Raw genomic sequence first — 27,852 nt, 5'->3', positions numbered from 1 at the left:
TGAAAAAAAAAAAAAAAAAGATCTAGACAAGCAGATGGCAGGTTTATCCTATAACAAACTGGAAGTCACATAAGGAAAGAGAACTGCAGTATCAAAGCTAGAATCCATATGGAGAGAAGAAGCCACTCTATTCAGCACATCAGCTGTACAGCTGTAACAAAGCTCCTCTTCCTTGGAGATAGGCAATTAATTTACTACTATGAAATGGGCTATAGAGCCTCTTTACAAGGCTCTTTAAGAAGCTCAGCTTTTGTTTTAATGTATCTTATTCATTTCACATGTTAGAACACACTCTGCTATCCCTTTCTTTGATAGGGAGAGGCTGCCATACATTCTGTAAATGGAAGACTATTCACAAATTTAACACCACACTTAGTTCAGACAGAAGTGTATTAAAGCAAATAATATTTTGAGTTTTTATTCAATTATTTCTGTGTTTTTAACTGGGGATTAAACTGCCTGTGTTATAGTGATTTGCTTTTCAGCCATTACTTTCAGGAAAATCTCAAGATCAGAAAAGCAAAAGCAGTTAAGAAGATAAAAAAGGGGGATGAGGAACTTGCTCTATTTGTTCTTACTTACTTTTCCACCATTCCTTTCTGCTTGAGGATGCGATACACTTCTGCAGAAGTCTGCGGTCCTTGCAGTTTCTGACCATTCAGCATTTCTTGCTCCAATTCTTCAATAGACTAAACAATAGAGGGGGAGAAAAAAAAAGAAAAAAAAAAAGGAAGAAAAGGAGAGCTACAATAGTTTTTATAAACCTGACATCATAATCTGGATGGAAAAAAAGGTGTTACCAAGGGGCTTTTTTTTCCTGTCTCAAAAGCCAAACTGGGGAAAAGGCTGTGCCATTGAGTGAGCAAATATAATAGTCTCTTGTATTCCTTTTGTAAACAGTCTCCTTCTTACATCCAAATCTCCCAACCAAATCTCCCAGATCTCCCATTCTTCCCTCTCTCTCTCTTTTATAAACACCTGTCCTTTTTAGATACTTTTCCATGCATTCTAGCCTTGTAACCCTCAAGAATGAGGGGAGAGAGAAGGGTACTCACTAAGTACAGCTAGCGTGTCTCAGATAGCAATACTATGACTCCAGCAAACCAGGAGTGCCAATGCTTGCAACAATGGATTTTACCCAGTGGATAAGGTACCTTTCCAGATTTAACAAATGCTTCTGCTACCCGTCGATTCCGGCCACCATAACATGTTGTGATAAGATCAGCAACTCCACAGCTCTCCAGGAAGGTGGCAGTAGACACCTGTCCTTTGCAAAAAATTCTGGCAAAGGCAATCATCTCCATTAGACCAAGGCGAATAACGGCAGCTTTGGTATTGTCACCACAGCGAAGGCCATCACAAAACCCAGCTCCTACTGCCACTATATTCTAATGAGAAGAGAAAAAACAAATAGAAAATGAGTCAATTACTATTTAGAGAATCCTAGAAGATACCAAGAGACAGAGTGCAAGTATCCTTAAGAACTGCATATATAGTCGTTTATGGGATAATCTTAAATAAATAAATAAATAAATAAAATATTAGGAAAGTATTTCCAAGGATAAAAGCATAGTTAAAGCTTTGGAGGAAGTTGCCCTGCAGGCTGTGGAACTATCATCATTGACTAAGAACAGGTTAAACTATATCCAGACAAGGTTTGTCTACATATAGCTGATCCTGCCCTGAAGTGGGGGTAGCACCACACTGACACCTCAAACCTCAAGCCTTATTTTCTTTGTGATTAAAGCAATACTGAATCTGACAAATGTTTGTTTACTTTCATGCTAATTTGCTAAGGAGCTAAATTCAGCTAAGCTAATAGCATTCATCCCTTTTAAATATGCACAGTTCCTAGAACAGTAATGGTTAATAGAGGTTTTCCTGGAGGTTCATGACACAGTGAGACCTTTCCTAAGTACAAAAAGGTTCTCTCCACAGACCTGGCTACACCACTCTACAGAGAAGATACTGTTTCTTCATGATCAATGAGCTATACGGTCCCTTCTTTGGCTTACGAACATAAAATGAAGATCAGTTGAGAGACTTTTGAGCAAAGTGACTATAAAAGCTATTTTCTGGCCTGAAAAATAACAATAGCCACCACAAGGCAAAGATTTGCCATGGTTAGCTTGCCCATCCCCCAAAAATCTACTCCAAAAGAGATGGGACTGTGAAGCCCTGGTAAAGCAGACAAGGAAGCAACAGATGTAGTAACATCTTCCTGCAACAATAACAGCAGCAGCCACCCCATTGAAACTACAGGATAACCCGCATTACCAGCCCCTGGTGCAGAAAAAGAACTGTAACTTGTTGAAGCAACAGCAGCAGCATTTGGAAGTTGCTAATGAAAGCGACGAGACTATTAACAGCTGTTTTTGTTCCATTTGTTGGATTATGAGACCCAAAGACCTCAGGCGGCTGTAGTGCTGTGAGGCTGATCGTGACTAGGTGACTCTCACTCAAAAAGGGGGCCAGAGGATGAGTCATTGCTTTTTGAGCAGCTAGCTGAGGTCTAAAGGTGACCCTTGGAAACTGCACTCAGAAGTCCAGACGTTAGACATGACAGCAACAAAAGATGATCAGACTTTTAAAGCTGGCACTTTAGATCATCTTGACTTAAATCTTCACTTTGATGATTCAGGCAAGGTATCTTTACATCAGACACCTCTCCTAGAGCAACAGGCCATCACCTCCAATATTTTTTCACATGGTGGTTAGAAAGTTTTCAGGTTGGATAACCCATTTAACTCAAATTTGCATGTATCTGAAGTCTGAAAGTATTTAGTATTCAGCTACAAATGAAAATAGCCTTGTTTCTGAACCTCCGGACTTTTTCCATGCACTTCTCAAACACTCCAATACTATATAAAGCTTCCTCTTCCCTCCAACTTTGCCCACTTTGACTTTCCTTTCCACTTTTGAAGCAGCCCATCCTATCACAATTTACAGTATGATTTGGCCCATGGCATTTTGTTGTACATTTCTACCTTTTGCAATGTTTGTCTTGGGAGCAATGGAAATATTGTTTCAAGCAAGTCCTACGCAGACCAGTTACTTCTGAGAAAATGGGGTGGGGAGGGAGGGAGGCTGTGATCTAACTCTGAAACACTCAGCTCCTCCTCTGTACAGTGTCCCCATTGTAAGTTCTTACACACAGTTTGCAAATAACGAGGAAACAAGACAATTGACAATTCTCTAGAACACACACCCATATCTAAGAGACTATTATATCCTGGTCAACATAACTGATAGGCCACAATTAATTTACATGCTCTGTCATCTGGTTTCATTTAAATCCTTGAAGAATCTATGGATATCTCTCTTCTGTTTGACATATTGTAGAGACCTGGATTGTACCCATACTGAAAGCTACACCTTACTGGAAGGGAAGTCTCTTCTTTTAAGACAAAAGGAAACAGAAACCCCACAAACCTGAGACTGAATTAATCATCCTTCTGCCCAAAACAGAACAAAAAACATTCCTCCAGCAGCCTGGTACCTGAAATCTCTGGGTGCAAGCACTAAGCTGAGTTTGTTTCAGGAAGATGCATGAGCAAAACACAAAGGCCTCATGCCACTAGCACTGTAGAGATCCTCTGAGAACCAGATCAGGGAAGGGGAAATCACATTTCCATCTGGCCAAAACATCTTTGCCAAATCAGATGCACAAACACAGGTCAGTGCATGTGCAGTAAGTCAAGACGTACTTGATTCATCTGAAGAACACAATTAGCATTTGCCAGCCTCATGGACTTACTGTTCCTGCGGGCTTCTCTGACACTCAGAAGCTCTAGGCAGTTCTAGGTGTCTCTTCACTGTCTCTTATTCTGAGGAATAAGTGGAAAACGAGAGCATGTCTGAGGAAACTCAGATTTATGGCAGCCACAGCTTCCGGTAGTATAGCTTGAAAGTTTACTAGATTTCAGTCCCAAATGCCTGTTTGAGTCTCCTTGTGTTCAGAGAAGTAGGATATGCTTACAAGTAAAAGAGAATTGCATCAAAGATGTCCAATTACATTAACAGTTTTTCCTCCTAAGTGAAATAACCTGCAAGCCCCAAGTTTTGGCTAGTTGGTCAAACTGAAGGAGGATAATATTTCATCGTCAACATCTGAAAAAGCCTTCTTAAGGCTGCTCAACACATCCCTTCAATGTTTTCTTTTTAGCTCCTATAACCTGGAGAAGCTTCAACTATTTTTTGCTGTAGCAAAAATTGTGTTTTGCTGTAGCTTTCCAATATTAGAAGATTTTTAACTAAATTCATGCACATATTTTAGAATGAATCTGGGAAAAATATATAGTCTAAAATACATATTCTAAATTAGAGGATTCCAAACATTCATTAATGGGTTCTTTTTGGAGAAAACGGGGGGGGAGGGGGGGAATTAATTGCAAGTTTGATTTGGTTGCACTATGGGAAGACAGGTAAAAGATTTTCAGAATCTTATATGTTCCCACAGACTAAATTTTAAGAATTACTATTCTAGACTAGTCAGAAGATATGAACCTCCTGCGTAAAATTCAGTGGATGATTCTTGCAAGAAGATTAACTGATCATAACTCCTTCTGTCATCAGAACAAATACAAACAACTAGGAAATGCAAGTTTTCAACAGCTGGATATTTAAAATGAGAACAAAAACAAAAACCCTCAGATGATGGGTTCCACATCCCTTTCTGCTTCAATGTCCAAACCAGAAATAAAAATATCACAAGCTTTAGCCCAGCTGACTATCTCAGTCCATTAACATTAAATGATGTTCATTTAATGTATCAGGAGTTTAAATCAGAAGTTCAATATTAACATCTCTGATTTAAAGGACAAGTAACATCTTCCTCATGGCAATGTATTTTAAAGCATTTCTCAAGGGACAATAATATCATTGTTTCCATTTTACATAGAAGGAACACAGAGACATAAAAGGGAAGTGGTAGAGCTGGGAACAGCAGAGTATTCCTTTTTCTCGATACCCCACTATACCACACCACCTACCCAGGATTAATAAGGTCAGAATAAATTTGCAGAGACTCCTGCTGTCACAACAAGAACGATCCTTTTCATATTGTTGACATTAATAACTCCACTTACCCTGTTGCTGAGGATGAATTCAATTATTTAAGAGATGTCAGCTTCAAGTACCATCTGCAATCTGTAATATTTAATCATTATTCCTATTAAAGTGAAGTAGAAGTATCCTGAACACTGCCACTGCCAAAGCCTACATTTGTAGTTACAAGAGTTCCTGCAAATGCAATGGGTATACATTTGTGCAAGAGAAGAGTCAAATGTTGACTATACTGGCATATACAACATTGGGGGGGGGGGTTTGAAGGCCCAGTAAGCAAGGGTGACTGTAGTCTACAAACAAGCTTGCTGTTCTAAAGGTTCAAAAATAGTCACAACAACCCCAAAATAACAGTAACTCAGCACTCCTTTTGGCCTGGGGGATTAAGAGCACTCAAAAATACTTTACACTTGAGTGAACGCATTTCCCCCATCTTCGCATCAACAGCTTTTTACATTAGAGCATGTATTCTGCAAGCAAGAGGCACAGGAGTCATATTTATGTTGCCAATGTTTTTAAACTATTAAAACACTTTGCAGCACATCAGACTCTTTAGCAGGTCTAGTATCCAGAAACCAGTGCTAGTCTGAGTACTAATTATTCCAGAGCTAGAACAGAACCCAGTTATTTTATCATTGGGGTATTGAAGCTAAACTCCAGAAAAGAAAAGTTGGTGCCAGGCAGTGCTCAGAGCATGCTTCAGAGCAAATGAGAAAAATCATCTTCTTTTTGCAGATGACCTGGTATAAGCATGCCAGAGGTCAAAAAGGCAAGGTCAATTGATGACAGCAGGCTACTGAGACAGCAGACCCTGCTGACAGATTCTCCCATACAGAGTCAGTGCTCAGGAAGATCATTTCCAACTTACAGGCCTACTCAGCTTACAACAGTTTGTGGAGCGGTCATGCAGACAGCTTCAGAGGCTATTTCTCAGGCAACCCTCACCTCTCCATAATTAAATGGAGCAGAGAACTAAGCAGAGATGTTAATTCACCTGGGACATCCAGCCTTCCTTGAGGTAGTGTCACAGCTCAGCACAGCCTGTTTTCTCTCCTGCTTACAACATGAATTTGGAGGAGCTCCTTACTTCCACCATGGCCGAGAGAGGTCAAATGGAGACTCAACAAAACAAAGACTATCAGCAGGACCGTCAGAGAAGTTCAGCATAAATTGTTTGCCTGCTCCTGGCAAACTTGAACATGAATAATGGATTTCCTTACCACTTCATCTCAGAAAACAGTAATTACCACAATCAACTTATCTTCTACAATAGCTGGACTGCCTATCCAGCAATGGCTGCCATAAACACACTTTGCAGGACTACCTTTTTAAATAATAATGCTGGGTTACCTAACCTGGTAAACAATAAAACCACAGTTAAACTTCTCACTTTGTTGCTTAAGGTTAAGCTGGAGCCATAAGATTTAGAGATGGGCCTGAAGCTCTGCTGGGAAAGGCAACCACAGCAGCTGCTCTTCTCCTTCTTGCAGTAACTTTCACCTCTGTCTTGATCCTTGACTGCTGCCACTGAGGGCATTTAACTCTCCACGGCCTGCAACAAATGCATCAGGCAGTTGGAGCCTGGGCGTTATGCCATACCCCGAAATTAGGATTTCATTCCCCCTTTCCTCACAGTCACCTGTAACACAGCTACACTGGGTAAATGATTCCAGTAAAGTCTACACATAAGAATGCAGCTACATTGAAACTGCCTCTCAAGTATATGAGTAGGTTCATACAYCAGTTCAGTCTTGCCTCCTGTCTACGCTGTTTGATTGCAAGTCCACATGCAGCACACAACTAAGAACTCCTTGCACACCTCAACAGGGATTAAATTTGGGTCTGTGCTACTCTATAGTACCACATCCATAAGGACTCAGGAGCATATCCATAGATGAGCTGGGCATACAGCTCTTATGGTGGTGTCTTGACCATTGAATACTTCCTAGGAAGGCCCAAAAGTTGGCAAATGGCAGCTGGAATTCGTAGGCAGCCTCAGGTCAAGCTGACTGTAGAGCCATCTGGCCACCTTGAAGCTGAGCTATCCAAATTTGAAGTTTGGGTATTTCTGATCTCAACCCTTGAAAAAAGTCAAAAAATGAATGCAAAATGTGCTTCAATCTTCAAAAGAAAAATCCCTGATAAAGAAGAATATTCCAAGCACTTTTTGTTCCTGCATCCAACAAGTTACTGTAGACAGCTGTTCTCCCTCCCCAATACCATCAGATTGTGTAAAACGACTGCCATTCCCTATTCAGCCAGTCTCTGAGCTGATGCAAGACTGCAGTTTCAGTGTTCTGATTTCTATACTTCAGTACATCTCCATCAGCCTATTGTCAGAAAAAATAAATACAGCAAATGAAGTGGATTTTCAGAACACATGTATCTCTGAATAGCAATAAAGCACATGTTCTTTCATGATCACCCAGCTGCAACACCTATTATTACCCTCTGAATTTAAATATGCTTCAAAAAAACAAAATTTCAAGCCTAAAATTATCACTAGCAACAGGAAAGCAGTGCTCAGAACACCCTCTGTTACTCTCCTGTTCTCCCTCCGCAACCTTTAGGCAATCATCCACACTGGAAATTCTCCCTGCTTAGAGAGGCTTGCAGAAATAAAGAGTGAAAGCAATAAGACTTAACAAACCCTAGTCTATTATGCCAGAAATACCAGAAAATTCTCATTTTCCCAAGCTGATATTTATTGAAAATGCAGAAGCTGGGAGAATATACTATTTCTCATAGCATTAATAATTTTCATAGTATACTATTTCTCATCCTTTAAATACCAATATAGGAGTTGCTTTTACTATTTCTGTATTCAAAAAGACAGTCTGGACTGGGACATGTGCCTGCTACCGCTGTTCTTCTAAAATGCGGTCTGCAGTGATGCTGCAGACAGTTTGAACTGGCAATGCTATAGAAATTCATGTCAGAAGCTCTTTTTGTACCTGTCTCTTCAGACAACACAATGTTGTCCTCTCCTGAAATAGAGACTTCCTCCTTTCAGCCAATTAAATACCACTATATTTTGCCACTTTTCATGAAGTAACTTTCCAGTTTCATAAAGTAACTGTCAGCTGATGGAAGCTACACTTGGGATTTCTCCCTAAAAATGATCACACGAAAATACGCTTATTTTTTCCCCCACATTTTTGTTACAAAGATTACCTGAATAATCATATAAAAGACAACAAGCACATAAAATGCTTGTTGTTACCATTAATAAATAATTCTCCTGCTAATAAGCATGTATAGTTTATAAGAAAAAAAAAGCTCAGATTTATGTTTTTATTATTTACATTTGAATTTTGCATTTTGCTTTGCATAGACAATGAAAAGAACAAACAGACCCACCAATTTAATTTTAGCTTCTCATCAGTGGTATACATGTTCCCAATGCATTAATAAAATTCAGCAACATTTGAGCTAAAAACAGCTCAGGGAATTCTTTATGCACTGTCAGCACAAGATTTAAGATGAACTAGAAAGAGTTTTAAATGAAAAGTTACTTTAAAAAAATAAGATTCTAATAAAAAAATTGAGATTAAGAAAGAGTTGTACATTTGAAAAAAAATCACATATATTAGCATGACTGACCTATGCCAGTTTATAGCAGTTCATGCCTTTTAATCAAGTAAGAAATCCATAGTAGCTTTAAACAAGCTACTTTATTTTTAATTCACCTTTTTCTTTAGAGCTCAGACTATGTGTTTCTTTGGAAGCCTCAACTCAGTTAACAAAATATACTGCAAGCAATCCCAAATGACCAGAGCATATAGAGTAAATATGACTTTTTTAGAAAGCTCAGCTAGAGAGTTCAGTCTGCAAGTAGCAAGATGAATAATGAAGTAGGAGGGAAGTACAAAACAGGGCTACAAAGAATATACACAAGTTTGACCTCCATACCTTTCTAGACCCAGAAGAACAATTTATCTGGAATTCTCTTGCCTGTCTCAGAGCTTTACAGTAGCGTTTTGAGTGTCTGCTGACTCACTTCTGAGTTTGATCGGCATACTCATCTCCCCTTCAACAGTCTCTATATGCAGGAAATTTCTCTGGAAGGAACACTTGTCTGGCACAAAACTCCTCTATCAAGCAAGAATTCAAGCTAGTCAGAAAGTATCAGTCTGAGCAATTTTGAAGAAAAATGTATCTGTAAAATTTTCTGACTAATCCCGTAGGTCTATACACAGGAATTTATCTCCTGCTGACCTCCCACATCACCACTACAGTATTTTCAAGCAATAGCTATGGAGCCAAATTATGAGCTCCACAGTCTTGAATATAAATACAATAACTCCCGAACACATTACACCAATGTACAGTCCATTAGCCCAGTTCACAGGCCCATGATCTCCTTCTACTCAGGACTTCCAATATGACAGTTCTCAATACAAAACTATTTGGAAAACCAGTATGCTAAAATTTATGCTATTATGGCTATCAGTCTACCTCCCACTGATTAACATGAGCAGAAATCAGAACTCCTTAGGTTAAAGGCATCATTCATTGGCTCAGGAGCTTTGCAAGTGAATAGTGCAATTTCCATATAATTTGCTTTTTTATTTTTTTTTTACTTTTTGGATAATTATTTTGCATTGCTTTGTTTTCTTTGTTAAAATTATCTACGGTACCACTACATCCATCATAAAAGGTTTCCACCATAGATATCAGATAATGTGAACTACAGTACCATTGGCCAAAGTCCCAAGCTACTAATACTTTCTCTTCACAAATGGCCTATAAATTAACCTGAAGAAAATATCAAAAAGAATATGTTTAAGCTAGGCTTCACTTCCTGCCAGCATCAGTTTTGTTAAGGAAAAGAAGTCCAGATGCTTAACTCTTTGAAATAACTTTTTTCCTCTTCAAGTCATTTCTGAAAGTGGTTATCCACATGAACCTTATGCAGTATATATCCACAAAATATGAAATATAACAATCCTCATGTCAAGTAAGTCAATGAACAAGGGAATAAATTGGTTAACAGACACAAAAGATTAATACCAACTTCTTTCTCAATGTTCTTTTGTAAACACACTCTTGCATAAAGAAAAAGGAAAAAATGCCATTTCCCTTTGGGGACTAAAATGGATTTAGAAAAATTTTGACCACTTAGACAAAACAAATGCTTGTTTTGTGACTGCATGAGAGCTAAGTAAAAGATGTAGGAAGAGAACTTAGGATGCTGTGAGACATGGGTCTAAATGACAGCTCTCAGAACATGCTGCTCTCCAATTTCACGTCTGGTTCTTTCAGAAATTTGTTTCGTATGTTATATAAAATATAATAAATGTAACCCTATAGATAAAAATACCTGCTTGTTTCTATGAGGATCACTGTTCCATCTGTGCACAAAACCACACCCTGTTTAGTCTTACCTTCAGAGCACCACAAAGCTCAACAGTATCTGCATCATCTACTACAGTTATTCGGAAGTTTGGAGTCTGCAGGAGTTCTTTGAAGAGAAGGCCATTCTCCAAGATTTTGCTGCCTGTTGAGAGAGAGAAAGGAAGAATAAAAGTCAATGAATAATTTATTTGGGTATTATTTTGCACATCAGAATACTTGAAAGCAGAGTTAAGGTTGTTCTATCTTTATCCTAAACAGATTCCTTCGTTTTAAGTAATTAAAGGTGTGTCTACATCACACTGAAAAACTCTGCACTGAGTTACTGTGGACTTCTTCATAATTCATTGTCTGCTCAGCAAGAGAGTCTAAAAAAATAATCCCGTTAATTCTCTACACTCTCCCTCTTCTTTAAATCTTTCTCTTTCTAAATAAAAAAAACTTAATAATAAAACAAAGGTAAGTTAAAAATACAACAGGTACAATTCTACCAATTATTTTAAGGTCAGCGTTCAAGAGAAATACCTACTGATAAAGGCAAGTAAAGGATATTTTATTAATTGAGCATGCTGACAATGGCAGCTAAGTTTGCGTATGGCAATTCAACCATTCAAAAATAGATGAAATGCAAAAGCTGTTGATGAGATGTTACAAAGCTAAAAATGCACAAAAATGAAATAATCAACACTGAGACAATAACATTAACTCTCTGCTGTTATGCATGACTATATGTGTATGTACTTTCATGCTTATCAGACACTGTGAAATCCAAGACTAGGCATGTCTTTGTGCTACAAAGGTGTGCAGAGACCAACACAGGACTAAAACTATGCTTAGGATTTGGGGGAACTAGTTATTTTGAGAATTTAAAAAGGATTAAGTTAAAAAAAAAAAAAAAAAAAAAAGTAAGACATATAGAAAGATACCATCTGTGACCAGAACACCTGAACTGGAATATATAATCATTTATCCATATTAAGCACCCAAGAAAAATCTTAAGCATAGCATTAAATTAAAGCAGTTTATTATTTGGAGGATGAGAAAAAAGCATGCTTAGTATTTTACCTGCTAAGGTTACAACAACCCTAGCAAGACTATAAAATTGCACTCCTCTCTCTGCCTTTGTTCCCAGTACTCTCCTAGTACTTTTGGAGGTGTAAACATTCTAGGAAATTCAACATTAAAACAAGAAGGACCCCACAGTTTCTGATAACAGCTGATTAATGTTGAAAACTGAAATTTGAGCTATTGGATGTGCAATTCTGAGGACAGGAGCATATTTTAAACATTTCAATTACTTGGAATATTACCTATTGTGGTTTCACAGAATTTCTCTGCTGCCACCTCATTGGCAATGTTGGCTCCCATCAGCACACTGATGTCTATTTCCATCTTCTCTCGAATAATGTCAGAGATCAGTTTGAGTCCCTCTGGGCCTTCATCTATTCCCTGAAGCCAACATTAAAGTGAATTACTAAAAAGGCATTAGACCTAGTATAGAAGAGCACATCACAATTAGTTTTGCCCATGGGTAGGAGCTACAACAAGGTCTATTCGGATAGAGACTAAAGGTGACAGACTTGTTAGCAGAGAGACAATTAAGTTCCATGAGATGTTTCTGCTATTGCTGTGACCTCTTTAAGATGCCTTCTTATATGATATAAGGCAGCACCTCAAGAATAAGGAATAAACTAACAAAATCTAGATGATGATAACAGGCTTTATGCCGTGTTCAATAAAAACCCTGACTCTAAAAAGTGCCAAACATTCAGCTCTGTTCAGAATCTCAGCTGGTTGTAACCAGTGTGTGTCTACTAAAACCAGTGAAGAATCACTGAAATACCAATTGTGAATCAGCCCTGCACTTGGATCTGAAGTTGGACCAAAACTCACCAGATGGCATCCCGATGGCTTTTTTTGCAAAGAGGAATCTGAATTGAAATGTCAGAGAGAGATTCCCTCGTGTTTAAACCAACAACAGCTTACTAGTGGAAAAACAATTTAATCATCTTGAAGAATACTACAAGTTGAACAACAGTTCACAAATATGTAGAAAGCTGAACAACAGAGAACACTTTCATGTCTAAGTACATTTTTATCTATACTTATAAAGCACCCTTTATAGAAGATGAAAGTAGGGGCAGAAACAGGACCTTAGAAAAGATCGCCCCAGAGATTAATGCTGGAATGGACAGACTCCAGTGCTCTGAACTGCCTCGATCAAAGACTCCAAGAGAGGCCACTTCCTTCTCACAAAACCCTTTCTCCCACCCAGCTAAATGCAGATTTCTTTTGTGCTTTGAAACCAGGGAGAAGGCAGACCGGGAAGGAGGCACAAGCTACTGAAGTGGTCTCTCCTTCCCAAAACATGGCTTATATAACCTTCTATATAGTAGTATTTTTTAATGTTTGTGAGGAGGGAAAAACATGGTAATTTCAATTAAATTTTACAACTTCAAGGCAAAAAAGGCAGTGTGATCCACTACCACTTTGAGATATACTCATATACACATATATATGTACATACATGCAGACACATATTTAATCAGATGACATTTCAGGCAGGCAGCATTTTGGTGTGCACTCCTTAAAGGTGCCACTCCTTAAATAACATGATGCAAGAGACACACAGAAATGCCTGTATAAAATCAATCAGTTAACATATAAACAAAAGTGGCTGCATTTCTGCATTATTTTTCACCCTACAGTTCTTAATGTACAGCTCTGCCTTCTCATCTTTTATGACCCATACAGAAAGAATCTGAAAGCAAGCAGATATACATGTCATTTTTCCCTAAGAGTGCCAAAGATGTCCCCACAAAATAACTATAAGGCCTCTTCCCCATCCTCTAAGCAGGCAATTAATAAACAAAAACACATACACATTGGGAACAATTCCCAACACGTGACTACATACACCTCAATTATTCATCCAAGTGAAAGATCGGAGATGCTTGGGTGCCAAATCAGCTCTGCTATGAAACAGATGCAACTTCTGACAAATTCAAGAACAGCTGCACCTGTTTCTTCCAGAATCAAATCCAATACTGGATGACAGACAACAGAAGAAAAATAAATATATGAAAATCAAGGCTTCAATATGGGAATTTCTACTGGGCAGCAATGCTCCCCTGGCAATGGAAGTCCAGTCCAGTGGTCTTACCACCTGAGTCCTAACACACCTGCCAAAGCAATCCCAGGGGGCTGCATACAGGTAGATGGAAATAAGATCAGCATTGAGGCTGTCTGAAGTGTATTTTGAGTGACGGCCACCCACCCCGAGTCCTGTACTCTCTGCTGTACTGCATCGTAAGCTGTATGCAAGTCAGACTCCATTCTCCTCCCGCAACAAATGATTTGTTAGGTTTTGACAGATACCAGTGATCAGAACATATGTAAAGTAACACAACTGCAAATGTTTCAATGGGAGCACAGATTAACTAGCAGACAAATGTCTTTATTTGCCAGAGACTCAGTTTTATTTTCAGACATTAGACTCTGCTTGAAAATGTCATTGTTTAAAAATAAATAAATAAATAAAAGGATTAAAAGAGTACATACTGCTAATTTGCTCAGCAAGTACATCTAATTTAGAAAGCAGAGAAACAAAGGTCCTACTAATGACATTTTTAGAAAAGAACTGCACTTTAACTGCCTAAGTTAACACAAGCCACTTTAATAGCATTAGGGCCAAGCATAATGAGACAAAGACCACTGAAAGTCTGATGAAAAAAGCGTGCATGGAAAAGCTGCAAGAGTAGGGGATAGAATGCATTCCTGCCTCTCTCACTTAGTTTCATTGTTCTGTTCAATCTCTGCCCTTTCATCTTAAATGATATACATGCAATTATGCCTTTTGATAAAAGCTGACAACATGTACTTTGCATTCGCCTGCAAAGATATTAAAAGGCCTTCCACCATTTCTTTCAAAAGACCACCTACTGATGCAGAGATGCAATGTGACAGTGGGAGGCTGCCTAGTAATCAGCTCTGCTTTGCATGGCAGGTGTCACTACACTTATTTTAATCACACTGGACAGAGTGTGGATTTTTTATTATTACTATTAAAGATAAATGCCCCCCCCCCCTTTTAAACGTAACTTGTTAATCAAGACGCCATTGAAACACCATAAGCAGTACTCCTAAAGGAATACAGGCCCAGATTCTGATTTCGGATATGCTGATACAAGTCCTCATTTACTCCACCAAATTCATTAAAGGGTTATTCCTAGGATTGGAGACATGAGAACATAGCTCACATTTAGGAAATTAAAGAACAAAGCTCATCTTGAGCTTATAGAAGAAAGAGGAATAAACTGGCAACTTCAAAAGCAATAAATGCTTTGACATTTAAGGGCATCCAGAACATTTGTATCGTTTTGATGCTATGCATTCAAGCTCTTTCAGCTCTGCTTTATTTTATCCTTCCACCATATGAAAAGCTTTCCCACAAAATGCAGCAAGTGCACTATGGCAACATTACCTTTTCATATATCTCGGCACTACATCAGCACAGACAAAACACAGCACAGCTTTGATGAGCTTAGCTAGCCAAACTAAAGAGACAAACTTGCAGTCAGTAGCGATAAGGGTTTTTTCTTTATTTTTAACACATATCTGTAAATGGATCATTTGCCAGAAAAGACAACAGACAAGGAAATGTGTGCTGAAAAAAATAAATGTCCTACTCTCAACTAAGTACAAAACAACAACGAAGGAGTTTCTTCTGAACCTCGTGGGAATAGCTTATCCTTTGCAGTTAAGCACACAAGGGGAGGGGGGGAGGGGAGAGAAACACATCCACATTTAAGAATTCTCTTGACACCAAAACTACAAAAGCCCCTGGTGAAACACTTATCCTTATTTCCTACACCTCTGCCCCCTCCTAATACCCATGCTTAAACTGGTTTATCTTTTTGGATCATGCTGAACAGTCTCTCTTGTTACAGCATAATCTTTGACATGACCAAGAGCACTATCATCTTAGTCACATGAAATTCTCTCCGCAGTTCTTAAAATGATCAGCTCAGTGTGTGGGATGTGCATTAACAACCAGACCATTATGCTTGTGCTCTGCTCTCCATTTAATGATGCGTTTGGAAACAACTAAAAGATTGGAAAACTTGGTGGTGCAAAACATATTCCCTCCCCCTCTCCTTTTAAAGCAAGCCTTGTGAACAGCCTCATTTTCCTCTTACTGCAAGCACTAACCTAAAATAAAACACTGCATAACAATCCACTAATGGCTAAGAAATTCCAGTCGTATTTCTGGGAAGGTTTAACAGAACAATCAAGTGAATGACACACAGAGACTTTTCCTATCAAATTCTAAGCCATCTGGTTTTAGAAGATTCCACAATACCATCTCAGTATTAACATATAGCATTTATTATACCTTTATGAGAGTTATACCAAGAGCTTTCTTGGGCACTCGTCCTGTGATTTCATCGCAGATCTTATGAATGAATTGATGAGGAATGACAAAGACCAGCAAGTCTGCATCCTGTACAGCTTCATTAAGGTTTGGGACAGCAACCTGTATAGTTACGGGAGAGAAAGGCCACATAATTTTTTAAAATTAACACTATTCACATGTGTTGTCAAATACGTAAAAGCACATTTTGGTCTTATACACAGTGCTACAAATTACTGTGCTTCATCATTGAAAACAAGTACTAACATAATCTTTCCACAAAAGCAAAAGAACTGAAGCTTTCAAATCAGCCACTTTATGCCTTGAAAGGGGCATCTTTACAGCCACCTGTACTGTTAGCGCAAAGAAATGCATAAGTAAGTGAAGGAATTTAAAATACCAAATTTGCAAGAATCAAAWTTCAAAATGCTCCTTAATGTTCAAACATGTATTTTGAGTTAGAAAATGTAAAATAAGAAGTTTCCTTCTCTTTGACAAAATAATCTCAATTTTGATACACTATTGCATGCTGAAAAGTAGCTTCTTTACTTAGTTCCTTGTACACTCAGATTTCTTCTCCACTCCTTTTACACCTGCTAGTTTATACTCTCTTTCTGTGTACTTAGATTTTGTTTATCCTTTAAAAAGGTGACCTATTTCCAAATCACCTGCCAGACTCCACTTTTTCTAACATGTGATGACCATCTTAAAATAAGTCAGGTTTAAATTCTAGCAATAAGCTCAGCCTACTGACAAAGAGAACCAACATGAATGAGTAGGTCACAGCAGAAACACCATGGGATTTCAGCTTTATCATTACAGACAAAACTGCACTCCATGGCAATTCATGTTTTTCCTGCCCAGAATTTCCTACTGAATTGTCAGCCGCTGCAGTCTCTGCCCATAATGCTTTTGGGGCAAGATTCACCACCACCCACTCACCATGCCATTACACCAACACAAAGTGGATGTGGTCCTATCACTCTGCCCTAGCAGAGTCAGAAACGTGCTGGCCTAACCAACTGCACATGGTGAAAGGCAACTGAGAAAGGGATAAACTACATATAAGCTTGAGTTCATTTTGCTCTTGCTCTCATCCTGTAGCACTTTTTAAACACTTCCAGAGTATTTGAAGCCTCCTCAATCCCAGCTGATCAGCCTGCAACCTTCCAAAGTCGAGGCCAAATTTTTTTTATCAGGCATGGTCAGAGCCATTAATCTCTCCCTCATTTTCACATTTACTTCCTTATACAGAAGCTGTAGTAACATAAAGATAACAGCTAGGCAAAAAAAGATTATAACATGTTGAATATACCTACCTCAGTAATTTTACTTGTTCCAAACTCTGATCTCAACAGTAAAATAGCACACAGTCTGAAATATGATAAAACCTAAAGATGTTAACAAAACAAATTTCTGCCTCCATTCACAGCATGAGCAAAATTCCCTCTACTCCATAACTAGATCAAATTTAGCTTCTGAGCCTTACCACATTATCTGGCAGCTTGTATCCAGGGAGATATTTTACATTTTCATGTTCATTATTTATGATATCTGTCAGTTTTCTCCCATTAATATTCTCCTCAAACACCCACATCTTCACTGTAGAAGCAAACTTCTGCAATTTTTTTACATTATTGCCTATTATTTTGGCAACCGCAGAACCCCTGCAGAAAAGAAAAAAATACATATTCTAAAAAACTTATAATTTTGTTCTAGAAGAAATTGTCTTTAAGATAAACAGAAATCCACAGGTTACTGGACTAATTACTATTTAGCTTTTCTGATCTAGTAAAAAGAGTGGAAAAAATACATCAGTTATTCACACCTGCTGCTTTCTCTCAAACAGATATATCTAGAACGCATTGGATTGAAGCATTTATTGAAAACCTCCTTATTTTGTCTGCTTACTGGCTATCCAGTGAGAATTTGGGTAATTTTATTTGCACAAATGAAATGGATTATGTCTTCAATGTAGTGGTAAAAGTTACATATTATTATTTAATTCTTAATACCTAAATTCAATTTTTAAAAATGGATTATATTCACCTTTAACAAAGAGGAAGCTTTCTTTGCTAAGTGCCTAACCCATTAATTTCTGCAGACTATTGACAGGCATTTAAAGCCAGGAAGCATTTATAACTTGCATAAATTGTATGTATGGTCATGTTGCCCATCTCACAGATTTTAAGCACTGTAATGGCATCCTCTGAATTTGCAGGCAGACAATGCCATTGCTGTTAGCCTCATTTTCTCCCCAAGAACAGCACAGCAAAGATTGTTATCAATTTTACTTGTACTACTCAAATCTCTAAGCAACAGTGAAATTACTCAAAATTACTGAAGGTACACACAAGAGGGATAAACACAACTTTCCATTGCAGTAGCCTGGATGCTATAGACAAGATGCAATTTAAGAAAGCCTATTAATCTAACTTCCTCTCCTTGGATCAGAAAAAGGCTTCATAATTACTGATAATCTACTAAGCATACCAAAAAGATTAGAAAGATATGATAAAGATATGCAGAGTCACTGACCTGAGGTTTAACCATTTCTGCATATTTCCTCACTTCTGTCCGCCACTACAACTTTTGATACTGTGACTTTCTAGTACCTGGTACGTTAAGAACAGGAGGGGAAAATGCTGCACACTTTATTAGAAGGTAAGAGAGCTTTAACTTTACAAACAGAGCTATACACAGAACACCTCTCTAAATTTATTAAGGACATTGCTTGTAATAAACTCGTGGCTGGCAAGTAAACCAAGCAAATTCATTCTGCCCTAAGAGCTTTTCATATGGCACAACTCATTGTGCTATATCAAAAATGTGTGCAATCACAGGCCTTTCTAAGGTCACTTTCTAAGCAGTGGCAGAAAAACGTGTAATATCTGAAGTAGATCTTCAGCTAAACCATAAAAACAGCATGTCTTAGAAGACTAGAATTTATTTCGCTAACAGCACTGCACACACTGCAAAGTTCCCTGGGTTGAGGAGGTGATACAGAAGCCTCAATCGTTTTTCAGAATAAACATCTTGGTCACAACTAACCCAGCTTGGAAACCACCCACACGATTTCCCCCTCAAAGTAACTTCTTCACAAAACTGAAAGAGGAAACAAAGCAACTGAACCTAGATACCAAGTATATTTTGGCCATTAGATTACATCTCTGCCCATCCACCAAGCTGTCTGAACAGATCCCTCAGTCACTTTGGGCCTATGAGTTTACATTAAACAATGTTAACTTACCAAGCCACAGTTAAGTTGGTCATCTCTTATCAAGCTCATATTCTAGACCACCACGCGCACATGCTGTGATTTCCCCTGCAGTGGCAGACAACTCACCAGTTTAATCTGCCAGATTTCAGATCTGCACAAAGTATTTTATTCACCACAACACAGAGGTGTGTTCTGCAGAAAGTGTTTTGAATTCCTTGAACAAAAGCAAATTCACTGCTGCAGATTTACACACAAATATAAACTCTGGTTCCTGGGAAATCATTGTCTTCAGTTTTGAACTTCACTAAGCATTTTGTATGCGTAGCGTTGATAGAGAAAGACAGAAATAACCGATTCAGTGACTGTCCAATTGAGATTTTCAAATGGTGTGTCATCAAAAAGTTTGACAGCGTGTACTTCTTAAACAAGACATTAATTCTATCATTATTTAATACTTAAATGTCTCAGTTGTCTCTTTTCAGCCTTTTAATGTATTATTTTTAAAAAGTGAAGAATTGGCTAGTCTTAGTCCCCGAATTCAAGAAGATTCTCCAGATTAGCTTCTCTGGATCCCCATTTCATTTTATGTTGCAAGAGCTGCTGTAGGAATGAATTAGACAAGGTCAAACAACCAACACTGAGTCCAAGACTACTCTAAGCAAGGTGAAATACCAGCTCCCAACACCTGCTAATCCAACAAACAAGTCTATGTTCTCTTCTGCATCCCAGAACTCCTCAGTAAGTAATCCGGAACCATTTACTGGGATTTCTGGCTCGTCTTGCAGTACACTCCTGACACACCGCAAGGCAAAAGAACTGGAATTCTTGCCAGTAACAGTTCTAGTGYGACCTGGATTGCAATACTTGGTGCCTGCAGCAGCTCAGCTACACAAGAAAAAACAGTGTGACATTCCCTCATAAACCTTAATTAACCCCAACATGCTCCAAGTGAAAGTAAATGTTGTTCAAGTCATGCAACAAGGTAGTTTCATGCCAAATAGATGTTCTGTTCCTTGCTGCAAGTACCAAAGGTATGCCCAAGTACAATCACATATACGTATTTAACACTTGTTGGAGAACTGTATTTGAAGCTCACTGAGCAAGATGATGCACTTTGCTTCCTGCCCTTCACTGTTCACCAACCACTACTCACCTCCACCAACTGCGTATCACCGTTGGTCTGCTTTTTCCTCGTCACTTTAAAAGTGAAACACAAGCCCCAGAAACTCAGCTCACTGAGACACCAGCATCAGTGGAAGCAACAATATATAAGTGCAACCAGCACCATAACTCCAGCCCTGCCACTTTTTCCTTTAAAATCACCTCAGCTAAGCCACAAGCTTCACCTCCCACTTTTCTCTAGCAGGTTCCTAGCCCTGTGAACCCCTCTGTCCCAATATCTTCCTCTCTCTTCTCAAACTCCAAGTTGAGCAATCAGATTAAGGACTTGTTCGAGCAAAACATACAGGGACAGAACTGGTCGTGCATTCGTTAACTTGTCCTAAAAATATTTTTAGAAGAACAGTGTATGGTACATATGGGAGCCAATGCATGCAGTGTTTAAACTGAATCTAGGCACTGCCCTTGAATCCTGAGGCTTCAAGGCCTATCCCCAAAGTGTACCCTCTTCGTGTTGAGGAGAGCCCTGCCTTAAAGATTTTAATACAATCACTTATCCACCAGATGAGCAATTACAGATGGACAAGGAGAGCAAAAAAGCACAGCTCCTGCTCTTCTGTGACTTCTGAGCCATCTGTCCTGTCCCATGATCTTCCATGAGGTGTTAAGAGACCCCTGCCAAGTAACTTCATTGTTAAGGTGACCTTCCCCCTAGCAAACTGACCAAACAAGTTTGACTGGAGGTAGTTTATCATCTGAAAAGATTAGTTCAATCGTTCTAAACTGTCCTGTCATGCCAAGCTCCTTTAGAGTGTTTTTTTCCATCTGGGATATAGGTTAAAGGGCTGCAAGAAAGCAAAGACACTCATACTGTTACTGGCACTTGTGGGACAAACTCGTCTTCTCACACAGAACACAAGAGTCTCTTGTGGAGAACACAGAGTCTCCAAACTGCTAAACATGCAAAGTCCCACTCAGTTCAACTACTTACATGTTTACAAGTTAGGCATCACCAGTTGTACTCCTGAAATCCAGGCTTCAAAAATATACAACCTCAAAATACCAATTATAATATGCATATAAGTGCTTCAATTTCCTTCTCATTTCATGCTTTTGAACCTTAAAGGCTTCCGTTTTAGAACCACAGGCCCCAATTGAGCAAGACACTTATGTGCACAGACACACACTTAAGTTAACAAAGTCCTGTTTAGTTCAATGGTTACACACATTATTGAATCAGACTACTCTCTTCAGTCAGGGTCTGGGGTCTGTCATCCCTTGGACTTGGAGAGGAAAAAAACCACCCACCTCTCCAAGAATTGTTTTCAGAAAAATTCATGGGGGGCGGGGGCAGGGAAAGCTGTTACACATTCAAATCATTTGCTATTTAAAAAAAAATTTTTTTTTTATTACTTCTGTTTCTTCTTTCCTGCCACATAAGTTTTGCCACATTGCTATCAAATATGAAATCAATTATCAGTTATTTAAAGAAATTTATCCTAAAAAAAAAAAAAAAAGAACAAAGCTGATGCCTGGTAACAGCATCAATTTTTTCAGCATCACAGATATGGGCATTTTGCCATCCAGATATCCATCCCCTTAGACAGGAGCTTTTCTTGTTATTAAACTGATCCAGTGAGATGAAAACAAAACACATATGCACATGGGTATAGCTAGTAGGTAACCTCCACGAATCTTCCTGCTTTTGGCAAGCTAGTTTCACAGTGGCCCAACTATAAATGCAGTTAAACTATTTGTAGAACTTTTAGCTAGATTTCAAATATGTAAGAATGACATCAATACTCCTAAAAGACTGACAAGTCTAACTACATAACTTCCTTTTGATATATACTGCAATGCACTGTATCTCCCAGTTCACCTTACAAGCTAGAGCAAGGCAAGCAGGAGCCACGGCACTGAAACAATGTCAGCCATTCCTTCAATAAGCCATCAGGAAGAAAAACATAACTCTGCAGTTGCTGATTTTTTGAAGTATGCAAAACAGACCCAAAAGCCAATTGYGCTTAGTAAGCATCAAGTCTAAGAACACTTTGACAAAAGACTGTGAAGTTTTGTTTAACAACCTGCAGTATCTTGCTCTTGGAACACCAAACTCCTCTAATGTTTGACTTAATGTATAACACATTACGTCTACCTTACAAAACAGAATGTTATCAGAAATAATATATGCTTAGCATTAGTAATTAAAGTTACAAAGTGTGAAGATACATTTACATAATACTTTGTACTTAACTTACACCTTGTAAATAAAGATCCAATGCAAAAATAATGAATAGGAACGATAGAGAAATTGAGAAAGTGGGACAAAGAAGGATTATGAATATGGCACTGCTCTTAGGAAAATGATTAGGAAAATTATTGCTTTCGGTGGACACGACAGTGAGACCATAAGCTTATTTAAGTTTAATTATAAGCTAGTAATAGACAAAATAAAACCTTGTCTCAAGCCTTCAGCATGCCTCAACATAACCTATTGAAAAAGGAGAGATATTTCGAACAATTTAGTGTCTTGCTACTCTTCTTGGAAAACAGGCAGTACAGAACCCCCCCCCCCCCCCCCAGAAAACTAAACTCGCACATTTGCATTTCACTTTTGGAGGGTGGTGGGCTGGGTCAAGAAGCCCTACAGCAGCACTTAGTTAGCAATGACCTGCTGAAAAAGCGTTCAGTATCTTTAATGTCTCTGTCAGCTGATATCAGACAAGTCACCTAACAAATACCAGGTTAAAAATATCCCCAAATAACTTCTGTACAGAAAAGACTGGTGCCTACAACACCGCCAAAACACAGTGCTCGATTCTTTAAGCTTGCTAGTTCCATTTACTTCAGGAAAGTACCTCTGCTTCGGAGACTGGGCAGGGGGTGAAGAGGCAGGCTGAAGGGGCAAGCTCTGGCCGCTGCAGGCATCCCTGGGGCCGCTTCGGAGCGGCGCAAGGCACAGCCAAAAACCTGCCCCAGCCCTGCCCGAGCTGCCGGCCGCTCCCCGCCCGAGGGGGGCCACCCCGCCAGCACCGGGCCCGGCACGACCCCCTCCCCCCCCCCACCTCGCCGCTTCCCGCCCAACGGGCGGCGGCGAGGCCCCAGGATCCGTGGGGCCGGGGCAGCACTCACCAGTTCCCCGAGCCCACGATGCAGACCTTGAGGGGCGCCGAGGAGAGCGCCATAGCAGCGCCACCCGCGCCCCGCCAACGGCCGTGGGAGGCGGCGGCCACTCGCTCGCCCGCCTCCGCCGTCACAGCGGCTCCCTGCGGCTTGCCGGGAAGTGTAGTTCAAGCTCGCCTCCCCCCCGTGCCTCTCATGCTCCTTTCCGTGCGGGCTCTGTGGAGAGGCTGCGGCCGTTGCCGGGGAGGGCGGGGCTAACGGCCACGGCCCCCCCGGCAACAGCCCGCGACCAACCTCACTGGCCCTGAGGTGGCAAGTGGCCTGATTTCCACGACCGAGTGCCGTATGCTTACAGTGACCATTTTCTCCTTGACCGCTACCACGCATTTGAATCATATATGCCGTGACTATATTTCAGTTCTTTTGCGACTACATTTCAATCCTTTTGTTCGCTCTGGTGTTGCTGAGTAGCCCCAGAGCACGTCTGCGAAGCACCGAGGTGTAGAGGGACTGAGCTACCGCGTGATAAAGCAGGTCAGGCCGCGGAGGGGATCTTAATGAAAGAAATATGAACATTTTCAAATACTCCTTCCCTCCCTGCTGTTAGCCAAAATCACGTTGTTCTCTGTCTTCCATGAAAAAGTGGATGCACTGTTCAATTGGTTAGGTAAGGAAGGGTGGGTTTTAGACATCTATGATAAACTATTTTATGTCTAAGCTGTATTTCAAATTACATCTTACAGCTGTATTTAATAATAACCTTGAAGCACTCAAATACAGTGCTCTTTTCTAGCAGGGTGCACAGAGATGGTGTCCCCCTTCTCTCTTCTATTATACCATAATATATCAAGTCAATGCCCATTGGGCTTTTCATTTTAGGGAGTTGTGGCAAAATTCTCTTGTACCTTTTCCAAGTAGCTTGCGCAGGGCCTGATGTTAACTGGTGTTAACTGGTGGTGTTAACTGTTCTGGAAAAGCTCCTTCAGTTAGAGGCTACCGGAGACAAAAAATTGCACTAGCTAGATTGCTTTTCGGAGTCATTGCAACTGAAGTGGTGTTAACTACTACCTGGTGTTCTCCTTTCTGCTTAAAAGTGGGATTTTCATTTACCCCGCTGGCCGGTATGCCATCAAATTAAACTAAAACAAAAGAAGGAAAAAAGCATGCCTAAATCAAATCAGTTTGTGCTAGTATCTTTGTGTCCACTGGTTTCATTTCCTAATGTGGAGAAGGCCCTCATCTTATTATTGTTTCAGTCCAGTGAGGGAGTGTTTGCTTGTGTTTGCCTTAAGGATCCGGAGTCAAGAAGATCCAGCCTAGCTTTTGGGGGGATTGGGGAAAGGAGAATCCTGTAACATTGACTAAGGACACAGGTGACAGGAGTCTAAACACTTAACAAAGGTAGGGGAATTAAAATGATAGGAAAAATACGTTCTTTAAAGTAAGCACTTCAGAATCATTTTTAAAAGCTGGACAGAAAAGATAAAAATATTAAGCTATTGGGAAATATAAAAAATACAGACAAATTATAATTGTTATAGATATTCTCATAAAGAAGAGTTCTTCAGCAGTGTGGAAAGCTGTGGTCCTTCAGTATGCAGTGTTCTGTGAAGAATTTTGTGTTTGTGTACTTTTGTGTTTTACAAAGACTTGTAATTGTCTTTCTGGCAGCTTGCAGCCTTAAAACACAACCTCACCATAAACTAAACTGCAATCTAGTTAAACAGTTTAAGCTTATACAAACTGTTTTAACAATCAAAAGATAATGTAGACATGTTTAGTGTCTTTCATCTTGAAGAATCATCAAATACAGCACAGAAGTACATTGCAGAGGCAATGTACTCATTCCAAATGGAGATTTTTACCTAGGAATAAAGTATTGATTAATTTAAGCTGTCTCTCAGGTAAGAAGTGGCCAATGCTTTAAATAAAAACATTGCAGACAATAGAGAAGAAAGAGCAAGAAAGAAACTTTTGGTTGTTAAAAGAAGTGCTATCAGATTGTTAATGTTAGCAAGAGCAAACAAAAAATACATTTGTAGGCCTCATCTGCAGACTGAGACAGACATGTTTGGGCAATCTGTCTTTACTGATTTAAGATATTATCCTCACATTCTAGTAGTTTGTACCAATCTCAGCTGAAGATTCTTACCTTTTTCTCAATGTTGACAGAAGAAATTACCTTCTGCATCTTGGTGGCTTGAGTTCAGAGTCTGGCATCCTAGCTTAAATTGTTACTGAGAGGTAGGATAGAGCAAAGGCAATCTAATAGGCAATCTCAGGGAAATCAGAAGGGTAGCACCTTTTCTCACAATGCAGCTATGGCAGTCCAGGTACACATGTATACACTGAAAACATGGATGAACTGAAGTCATGTATACTCACATGCATATTCCATTCTACTGAGCATTACACAACAGATGGCCAAAAGGGAAGTGACAGACAGCTGGGGGCTCTAATATATCAAGCTGTTATGGAAAATCAGGCTCGCCGGCCTCCATAACAGGGTCCGACCCTAGGTGAGGCAGAAGTTCGAAGTCAAACTGAAGAAAAATAAAATTTAATGATACACGTGCGGTAATTACAGCTCRAGCTGKGTGCCTYCRAAGAGGGACCCCRAACAAAGAAATCCCTGGGCAATTATACCCTTACAATCTAAATTCCCCACCCCTTAAGCGATAGTTTGGACCAATAATAATAGTTAGGTCTGGGGTCTTCCCCTTCTTCACTGGGCCCCTTCATTGTCTCTAGGCAGGCTGCTTCTTATCTTCAAGGTTAGCTACTCCTGCCGTCCGTGCCACTTTATCTCTCCAGCTTGAACCAGCTCTGGGGCCCCCTTTTACTTATCTAGGTAAAAATTCACAGCCTGAGGCCTAAGGCTTCAACAAATTTAGCTACTAATGCTAAGCAAGTTATGCTAAGCAATTAATTCTAAACAGCTTCAGTTCAATATTCTCTAACAAAGCCAGACAGCTGTTTGCCTGGATCGTAGGTATTAAGGCCCTAAGATTTTGGACTTTGTATTGAAGCAGCTGAGGAACAAGCGTATGTTCCCTAATGCCAACTCTTCTACAGCAGCAGTATGAGCTCTTCTGACAGGTGAAACAGGCAACTGGGACTTACTAAACCACTGCTAAGATTTGACAGATCTTATCTGTCAACTCCCCCAAAGATTCAGTCAGTATTCACTTTATCTAGTGTGTATCAGAAAGCAGATGGTTTGGTATATGAAACTATAATTCCATTACAGGAAAAAAAAGAAAAAGAAGATTGATATAGACAGGTACAATTTGGATGGGGGAGAAAGTAATAAACAATGAGATCACTGGTAAGTTCTTATTTTACACAATAGGAGTCCAGTTTTTCTCTGTATTTAAGCGGTTCATTCCTCCAGTGTTTATAGAGATTAATCCTCTTTTTTCTCCCATTACTTTATTTGACTTCACATATGCTGATGAAAAACACAGCATGGATTAATCATCACAAGATTGAGAAGAACAAAGACAACTCCCGTAAGGGCAGTATAAGGCTCTGATGTTCTCTAGTTGTATGTTCTAGACTACTTCTATGCAGAGTCACTGCACTTATAGCTTAATCTATTTTAACTATTCTAGATAGCGCTAAGATATCTGTTCCTTTGCTTCTAGGAAGTTCTGTATTCATCTGACATCCCACCATTTATGAATACCTGGAAGCTCCTTTTAAAACCCAGTAGCTAGAGATAATGAGATATGTCAGTTCTAATCTACAACTGCAAAGAGTCCTGTACAAAGCAAAAACATATGGCAACAGGAAAATACAGGAAAGGTACAATAGTTGAAAATGTTTAGTATTAATTGCTAATTTCTGAAAACAGTCATGATTGATTACCTACCTGGAAAATTTCTGTTTAATATGCTGTATTTCTCATTGAATAGATTATTATACAAAACATTTTTTTCAGGATACATTTAAAAGCACTAAATAATGGTTTCTTTCATTTTCTTCTTAGTGTTCTGTGTGAAAGATAGGAATCTGATTAATAATTAATTAGGTAATTATGGCACTGGAAGCTATTAAGGTCTTGAAACTCCCCTTGAGTTACCCTAAATTCTGCTGATTTCATAGGAATTTCTTTTACATACATGCTGTTGTGTGAGTGTGGGACTGGTGAAACTATGTGACTTCTTTAGTAGTATAATCTCATTAGCTCAGCTATGGGTATGGATTAGGTAGCACAGCTCAGCCTCTCTGAGTAGATGACCTCGAAGGGAAGAAGGTTAAGATTTAATAACTAATATTTTCATAAGATGCCTCAGTTTCTGAAGCATCTTATAGACAGATGGGGTGAGGTCCCTGCCCAGTTTCAGCACACATAGATGTAATTGAATAATACAATTTAAAAGGTGTTCTGAGTGTCCCACAGTCTTTGACTTTTTGAAGGTGGACAGAAGGGGAATGAGTTAGGTTTGGCTTTTATTTTTTCTTTTTTATTCCCAATGAGTGGTGGGCAGCCTGAAGGTCACAAAAAAGACAGGCACATTAAGGCCAGCAAGCGCTAAGAGACACAAACATTTTT

At 39.3% G+C, this 27,852-nt stretch overlaps 1 protein-coding gene across 2 annotated transcripts in view; it reads right to left on the bottom strand.

Moving 5' to 3' along the window:
• The window catches only part of GPD1L (glycerol-3-phosphate dehydrogenase 1 like), a 29,300-nt gene extending 5,832 nt beyond the window's left edge, over positions 1–23,468 (bottom strand). Inside the window, exons 1-7 of one of the 2 annotated variants that reach the window (XM_026064208.1) lie at positions 23,304–23,468; positions 17,322–17,499; positions 15,815–15,955; positions 11,730–11,868; positions 10,452–10,564; positions 1,155–1,388; positions 583–689 (exon numbers count right to left, since the gene is read on the bottom strand). In XM_026064208.1, coding sequence (XP_025919993.1) covers positions 583–689; positions 1,155–1,388; positions 10,452–10,564; positions 11,730–11,868; positions 15,815–15,955; positions 17,322–17,499; positions 23,304–23,356 — 965 coding nt within the window. In that variant the 5' untranslated portion in view covers positions 23,357–23,468. Of the gene's footprint in view, positions 1–582; positions 690–1,154; positions 1,389–10,451; positions 10,565–11,729; positions 11,869–15,814; positions 15,956–17,321; positions 17,500–18,370; positions 18,448–23,303 lie in introns of those variants that run through there. The other variant, XM_026064209.1, reaches the window with a different exon arrangement.
• Positions 23,469–27,852: the final 4,384 nt, after the last annotated feature.

The sequence above is a fragment of the Apteryx rowi genome, unplaced genomic scaffold (genome assembly GCF_003343035.1).
Source record: "Apteryx rowi isolate R43461 unplaced genomic scaffold, aptRow1 scaffold_210, whole genome shotgun sequence".
Classification (NCBI taxonomy): domain Eukaryota; kingdom Metazoa; phylum Chordata; class Aves; order Apterygiformes; family Apterygidae; genus Apteryx; species Apteryx rowi.
The sequence above is the reverse complement of the archived record's forward strand: the minus strand, read 5'-3'. Positions and strand labels throughout refer to the sequence as shown.